This window comes from Grammomys surdaster, unplaced genomic scaffold (genome assembly GCF_004785775.1).
Source record: "Grammomys surdaster isolate TR1022 unplaced genomic scaffold, NIH_TR_1.0 352, whole genome shotgun sequence".
Taxonomy (NCBI): Eukaryota; Metazoa; Chordata; class Mammalia; order Rodentia; family Muridae; genus Grammomys; species Grammomys surdaster.
In genome coordinates this window covers 755046-762803 of record NW_021604771.1, presented here as the reverse complement: position 1 = coordinate 762803, position 7758 = coordinate 755046, and the positions used below count along the sequence as shown (strand labels likewise).

The following is a 7758-nucleotide window of genomic DNA, read 5'->3' as shown; positions in this document are numbered from 1 at the left end:
TCTCTCTCTCTCTCTCTCTCTCTCTCTCTCTCTCTCTCTCTCTCTCTCTCTTTTCCGAGACAGGGTTTCTCTGTGTAGCCCTGGCTGTCCTGGAACTTACTCTGTAGACCAGGCTGGCCTCGAACTCAGAAATCCACTTGCCTCTGCCTCCCAAGTGTTGGGATTAAAGGCGTGTGCCACCACTGCCCTGCTAGTTCCTATCTCTTTATCAACTGAACTGCTTTCTCCACCCCATGATTTTTGTCTCACCTACCTAACCTGCACCTTCCTCCCAGCTTTTCTTTGGTCCCATGAGGTCAGACTCTCCCTTTAAAGGAAGCATTCTAGGATCTCAGCTCCTTTCCAGTGGAGTGGGAGTGGCTAGGCAGTGGGCTGTGGGTCCCCTGTTCTCTGTGGAATCTGGACGGTGGTTTCTAGGCCTTACTCACTGACTCCTCACCTGAAAGTGCCATGTGGAGGCAAGAGTTCCTTCTAGAGTTGTGTCCAGCTGGGAGTTGTCCCTGTTCTTTGGTGGCCAGGATAATTTAGGCTCCCGAAGCATATTGATGAGTCGAATCCAGCGGTCAAACAGAAAGGCCAGCTCATGTTCAGGGGCATCCAGTGCCAGGAAATAGTGGCGGCCGGTTCTCAGACGCAGCTTCAGACGCCAGGTGGGCAGATCATGGACATAGAGGCGGGCAAGGTGTAATGGGATCATCCTGGGGGAGGCGGGAGACAGGGTAGCTAGTGCAATAGATAGGATGGAGTGGGCGAGGTAGGAGAGAGCTCGAAGAATATACCTGGTTAGGATCAGACTGGAGCACTCCTGGCCCTCGGAGGGCCGAGCAATCAACAGAATGTCAGGCAGCACTAGGCCAGGCAAGGATGCTGCGACACCCATAGTCAGCTTGTTGGATTTGTTGTGCAATAACGCAGGAGTCCCAGTGTTGGTCACCTGGGGCAGCCAGGGAGCAGGGCTGGGACCAGTTCTTTCTCCAACATGCCTCCAGCATCCCTCGCCTGAGAGCCTCCTTTCTTTCCAAACCCACCTTCTACCTACTGGAGTTCGAATTCCAAATCCCTGTTCAACCCACTCTGCCCAGGGGTTCCATCTCTCTTCCTGTGTCTCAGCCCTCCTCCCCCATTTCCGGGAGCACAGGGAGCTGGGGACCTGGGTAAAGTTACTCTCGAACATGGGCAGCGGGCGGAGGGGCAGGTACTCGGCCATCTGGAGGGTCTTCTGCATCTCTCCAAGAATGGGGACCCACTTCGGAGGCTCCGGGGGAGGCGGAGGATAAAAATAGTTCCACAGCCGTCTCATCATGAGTGCTAGAACAGCAGGTGGGGGTGTATAGATTCAAGGATCCTGGACCCAAGTGGAGCCCTGACCCCCACCCCAGCCCTCCAGCTTTGGACCCTTGGGCTTCAAGGATGTCAGGAGCTCAGCAGTGACAGAAAATGGAGTGTCCCCAGGGCTGAGAGACTCTGGTATGGCCATGGCCCTGCAGAGAGGTAGTCAGCACTAGGCCCGTGGGTGGAACCTTTGAGAGGGGCTTTGTGACCTCACTAGACACCAAGGGGCTGCTTCCTGGGAACTGCCTAGGGGCCTCATCCTTCCAGAATATGGTGTGGAGTCTTCTGAGGGCTGGGATAGGTGACTCAGAACTCTATCAGAACATCCCTATCTCCTGGCTCCAAGACTGTGATGACACAGACCCCACCACTATCCCAGGGATCTGTATTAGAACTTCTATAGGAATCAGTAACCCAAAGACTTGAATCACAGGCCTAGCTCTGACAGTGACCCTCCTCCTTTCTCTTAGGAAGACCCAACCCTATGCTGAGCCGCCATTTCCCAATGGCTCGTGTGTGTGTGTGTGTGTGTGTGTGTGTGTGTGTGTGTGTATCAACTGAACACTGCGCTGTAAAGAAAGGACCACCATAGCTGGGCATGGCAATCACAGCTGTAATCCTAGCACTGTGAATAAGAGGCTGGGAACTGTTGTTTGAAACCAGCTTAGGCTATGTAACAATATCCTGTCTCAAAATAATAAATAGAAAAATAAAGGGCTTGGAGATTCGGTTGAGGGCTAAAGTGTTGTCCTGGCATGCACAAGGCCCCAGGTTCAATCCTCATACCATAACGATATAAGGCCTACCTGTATTGCCAGAATAGCAACAAAGCTGGGCGTGGTGGCACACATTTTTAATTCCAGCACTCAGGAGGCAGAGGCAGACAAATCTCTGTGAGGTCCAGTCCAGACAGAGCTACATAGGAAGACTCAAAAACAAGTCAAAATACCCTAGAGAAAGCAATTCCTCCCCCTCGATCCTCAGTTTCCCTCTCTTTTGTAAAACAGGGCAACTTTTTCTGAATCTGGGACAACTTCATAATAATAATAAAAAAACAACCAGCTAGGCTCAGTATGGTCTAGGACATAGGCTCAAATAACCACTTTCCTTGGTCCCTTCTGAGTCCTATTTTAAGGGTGTGAAGCATGTAGAGTGGGGTGAGACAGAGACTGGCATGCTGTCATTCTAAAAATAATGTTTATTATTGATTGTAAATGTGTCATGCAAAATACAGTCATGGTGAAAACTCTGGAAGATGCAAACACAATAACAGTCACCCATAGTGCCATCTCTTGTTTTCAACCCTGAGGCAGCTGTAGTCAACATTTTGGTGTTTCCATTTTGAAAACCAAAAAAAAAAAAAAAAAAATCCATACTCATGTATAGAAAGTGGTCCTACCATCTGCTGCTCCCGGGTCACAGGGATGTTCAACATCGGAAGCAGTCTTTGCCTGGAACTCGCCTTTTTATGGCGGGCGAGCTAGTATTCCATCATGTGGATGTGTCTCTATTCATCCATCCCCCGTCTGCCCATCCCCCAGAAAGCCTAGGCTGCTTCCCATTAGCTGTGAATCTTGCTAAAATAAATAACCCTGTACCTTGCAGGTACTATCAGTTATAAGGTGATGTTCTAGAACCTTCTGTTAAGTATCTGTTGAGGACCTTTGAAGTGCTAGGGTACCAGTTTAGACTTAGATCCCTTTGGCATATTCCTGCTAATAACCTCTAAATAGATATGTATTTAAATCCTCCCCCACCCCCGTGTCTCACAAAAAAAACTCACATTTTGGTATAAAACCCCAGGCTTCCTTTTCTCCCCCTCCCTCCTCCTCTTAATATAAAAAGTAATTGTTTAATAAATAATGTAGGAAGTGAGGAAGACACTGTGACTAGACTTCATAGAGACCCCAGAACCGAGGATCTCAGTTCCCTGTTCCTCAAGGCCTCATATGTACCCTCCCTCCCCCACCCAAATTCTTTAAATAAATAAGTATAAATAAGCCACAGGTGATCCCCCCCGCACCCAGGTCTCCTGGAAGGACTGTATCTAGCTGGGTGTGGGGCGGTTGTTTGGGGCGTGGCATGCCCCTGATCATCATGCCCCCCCCTCCAAGTACCAAAATAAATAAATAAATAAGATATGGCTTTAAAGGACAGTATCGATGGTGACTTTCAGTCCCGAGTCACAGCCGAGTCTTTAACAACAGCAGGCCCCTCACAGCCCAGTCCAAGGTCAGGTGCAGCCCTCCTAAGATGGCATGAGCTGCCCGGATGCTTCCCCAGGCTGAGGCAGGAGGGCCCAGGGGGACCACAGGTTGGTCTGGGGTTGCCTGGGGCAAGGCCAGGCGAGACATCTGTTGAAAAGAGAAAGAAGGTTAGCAAAAGGCAAGGGTCTAGAGTTTAGAAAACTGAAGCTGTGTTAGGGGTGGTGGTTCTCATCTGTGATCCCAACACTTGAGAAGCAGACATAGAAGGATTAGGACTCAAGGCTTCATAGGAAAGGCAGTTTGGGCTAAATAAATCCTGATTAAAAACCAAACAAAAACAAGACTGGAGAGATAGCTCAGTGGTTAAGAGCACTGGCTGTCCTTCCAGAGGTCCTCAGTTCAATTCCCAGCAACACATGGTGGCTCACAACCATCTGTAATAGGCTCTCTTCTGGTGTGTCTGAAGACAGCTATAGTATACTCATAAACATAAAATAAATAATTCTTAACAAACAAACCCTGTGGCTTGGGAGAAAGCACAGTTAATAAAGTAGTAAAGTGCTTGCCGCACAATCAAGAGGACACAGGTTCAGCTCTCTGGGACTCCCGTAAAAAAGCTGGGCACATCAGTATGTGCCTGTAATCTAAGTGCTGGGTAAGTAAGACAGGAGGATTCTGGGAGATTTTCTGGCCATCCTGTCTAGCTGAATTGATAAGCTCCAAGTTCAGTGAGAAACCTCTTCTCAAAAAGCAAAGCAGAAAAAAAAAAAAAAAAAAAGCTGTGCGGTGGTGGCGCACGCCTTTAATCCCAGCACTTGGGAGGCAGAGGCAGGCGGATTTCTGAGTTCGAGGCCAGCCTTGTCTACAGAGTGAGTTCCAGGATAGCCAAGGTTACACAGAGAACCACTGTCTCAAGAAACAAAACAAAAACTTCAGCAATCAAACATAATTGAGGCAGAACATGATCAAGAGGGAAAGATGCCCAATGTTGACCTCTGGACTCTAGGCTCTCATTTCTGTATGTTCATGTCTTAATGAACACACACACACACACACACACACACACACACACACACACACACAGGGTTACTGTCCTAAGGACCAGGTTTGGGGCTAGGGAATGAGGGCTAGGGAACGGTGCTTGCCAAGTCTTCTCAGAATTTCAGAGCTACTGTCTTAGAGCTTGGAGTCTAGGGACCATGTTAGGGCCTGGGGTTAAGGAACCAGTACTATTGGACTACTGGTCTGAGATTCTGGAATCAGTCTCACTCAGTCTCACTCCACAGCTGAGATGGCCGTGATCTCTTCATTTTCCACCTCCCAAACACTGGGAGTACAATCAGGTGCTATCATACCTGGCTTTACTTTTTTGAGACTGGTTTCCACTACATTTTTTTCATAGCTAACCTGGAAATCACTAAGTAGATCAGGCTGGCCTTAAACTTGTTACTTGTCTACCTGTGCCTCTTAAGTGCTGAGATTTACAGGCAACTGCTACCATGCTCAGCTAGGGTCTGTACTTGAGGTCTGGCATTGTAGAGTGTCAAGGCTGGTTCAGTTAGGATCTTGAATCTTAGAGACTGGGACAGGGTCCTTGAGATGTGAGATTGTGGGGGTGGGAGGCTGGGCTGGGGGAGGGCTAGGATCTGGGGCTTTGGATATTAGAGGTTTACAATTTTAGGCATCTTAAGGCCTAGGCCTCTATTTCTCACAAAAAGATTTGCATCCCATTGACTCAGTGTAGGGGTCTTGGTTCTAAGGATCTTGAGATTTACAGTCTAGACTTTTAGACAAGTGGTCAGGATTGGGGTTTCATAGTATCATGAGCTAGGATTTGGGGGACACAAGACAATGAACTGTGGTGGCTTGTAGCCTTGGGGATCAGTTAAGAGTTACTCTGAAGGATTCTGGGGTCTTGGGACCTCAAGGTCTCACAGTTACAGGATCTTGAGTATCTCATTTGCAAGGATCAGATTTGGGGGCTGGGGTTCAAAAGTCAGTCTGGGATTCTGAGGTGTTAGGATCAAAATCTCAGCAGGGTGGTGGTGGTGCACCACTTCCTCCTGAGTGCACAGGGTGGTGCAATCCCAGCACTCAGGAGGCAGAGGCAGGTAAAGCTCTGAGTTCAAGGCCAGCCTGGTCTACAGAGGGAGTTGTTCCAGGACAGCCAGGGCTACACAGAGAAACTTGTCTCAGTGGGTGGGGGAATCAAAATCTCAGGCTGCTGTTTCTTCGGGTCAAAGGGATCAGAAGGAAAGTGAAAGGTCTTGGAGTCAGAGCATACCAAGAGCTGTAAACGACGAAGTAGCCGGTCCAGTCGGGCTTGCAGGGCACCCAGCTCTGGCTCCAGAGTCTTTAGGGAAGGACCACCTGCACGGCGCAGCCATTGCACATGCCGGAGGTAGGACATCAAGTCTATTCGAAGCCTTGTCAGCACACCAGGAAGCTGAAGACAAAGAACGGAAGTCAGGGAAAAGTTAACACACGTGCCTCCTCAACCATCAGTCTTTCAGCCCTCCCTGTCAGCCAGCTCTCACCTGCAAAGATCCCAATGTCCCAGCGCTCATGGCCAAGGTAGGTAGGGAGTCCAGATTGTGGTCTCCATCAGCTGGGAATTTGTCTCTCTGGTGAGAAAGAAGCTGTGAGGGGACCTCCAAGCTCTCCCCCTCGTCAGATGCCCGAGAGAGAAGTGACTGTCATTCTATATACCCTGTCCCTCCAATCTCCTACCATCTGTGCAGCTAGTTGCCGTGTGTCTGCCAGGAGGGATCGGGTCAGGAGGACGGCGCTGTCCAGATCTGCGCGAGGGTCTGAAGAGACCCGAGGGGAGCCAGGTGGTGGCCCAGGGGCAACAACTCTATCTGGCCAGAGGCTGAGCACCACCAGGACCAGGCGACAAACACCTGTGGGCAGAAGGGAAAAATCAGGCCAAACTCTGAGTATGAGGGAGTAGGGGTGGGGTCTAGATTCTTCTGCCTCTGAGGAAGAAGGGCTAGCTAGAGTCTAGAACCTGGGTCTGAGTGAGGTAGAATTTTGGTTTTGAAGGACTAAGGTCTGGACTTTACGGTCTGGAGGAGTGATGGAGCCTGGATTCTGGGTCTGGGGGAGGGAAGGCTGGGACCCTGGATCTGCAGAATGAGGGCTAGAGTCTGGACTCCAGGTTCTGAGGGAGGAGAGCTGAGGTTTGGACTCCTGGATCTGAGGGAGGAGGGCTGGAGCCTGAACGCCTGGATCTGAGGGAGGAGGACCTGGAGGTCTTGAGTCTCAGGGTGGGGCGCCCTGGGGCAGGTCGCAAAGCCCGAGCCCGGGCGGGCTTCCCTCTCCCTCCCTAGCTCTGGCTGCCCCGCCCGTCGGAGCAGACGCGGCCCGAGGCGGGTAGACGGGCCGGGCGTCTCCCGTCCGCCCCCGGACGCCGGAATCTGGGCCCCGGGGCGGGGCATGAGGGGGGAGGCACAGGCCAGAACCTGCCCCCCTCCCCTGCCCCGGGAGCCCGAGCCGGCCTGGGAACAGGGGTAGGAGCCAGAGACTGGCGCTGACACCCGAACACACGGATTCCTCTCCAGGAAGCCGCCTGGACCCACTCCCATATGCCCACAAAAGAGGCTGCAGAAGGCTGGGTGGTTGGGTCGGGGAAAACCTGGGCGCACCTGGTCTGAGAGGCGCTCAGGGACACACGTAGCTGGAGACCCGGCGGGCAGCATTCGGGGCTCAGGGGCGAGGGACAGCTCCTTTGCCGGCTGCCCATCCCCCAGCTGCCCCGCCCACCTCTGAGACAGCCAGCCAATCAGAGCCCCCCGGGCCGCCAAGCTCAAGTATCACACCCCCAGCCCGCCCCCTGGTCCCCTCTAGCTGTGCCTAGTCCTTCGCAAGCCCCTCCTCGGCCGTCTGTCGGTGCACCCGTCCCCTAGCCGGTGCGCATCTGTCTGGCTCTTTAAGCTCTCTGTCCGCACCTCTCTTTCGTCTGCTTCCCCTGCCTGGTCCCCGTCCTCTGGGGCTTGCTGTCATCGTCTGGGATTCTCTGCCTCAGTTTCCCTCCCTGAGCCACGCTGTTGGAGTCCGTGGTTGTCTCTGTTCCTAGATTCCCACTGACTCCCTGGGATACCCGGGCCCTTAAGGATCACCTCCCAGCATCTATCTGTCCCTCTGTCAGTGTCTGGCTGTCCCCCTTGCCTTCTCTCTCTCTCTCTCTCTCTCTCTCTCTCTCTCTCTCTCTCTCTCT

The 7758-nt window shown here is 51.9% G+C and overlaps 2 protein-coding genes across 2 annotated transcripts in view; both read right to left on the bottom strand.

Moving 5' to 3' along the window:
- The window catches only part of Fam71e2 (family with sequence similarity 71 member E2), a 9992-nt gene extending 8689 nt beyond the window's left edge, over positions 1–1303 (bottom strand). The window contains exons 1-3 of the mRNA XM_028779407.1: positions 1151–1303; positions 780–934; positions 440–698 (exon numbers count right to left, since the gene is read on the bottom strand). Coding sequence (XP_028635240.1) covers positions 440–698; positions 780–934; positions 1151–1303 — 567 coding nt within the window. The remainder of the gene's footprint in view (positions 1–439; positions 699–779; positions 935–1150) is intronic.
- Positions 1304–2510: 1207 nt separating this feature from the next.
- The window catches only part of Il11 (interleukin 11), a 5597-nt gene continuing 349 nt past the window's right edge, over positions 2511–7758 (bottom strand). The window contains exons 2-5 of the mRNA XM_028779442.1: positions 6270–6442; positions 6077–6163; positions 5824–5985; positions 2511–3686 (exon numbers count right to left, since the gene is read on the bottom strand). Coding sequence (XP_028635275.1) covers positions 3516–3686; positions 5824–5985; positions 6077–6163; positions 6270–6442 — 593 coding nt within the window. The 3' untranslated portion in view covers positions 2511–3515. The remainder of the gene's footprint in view (positions 3687–5823; positions 5986–6076; positions 6164–6269; positions 6443–7758) is intronic.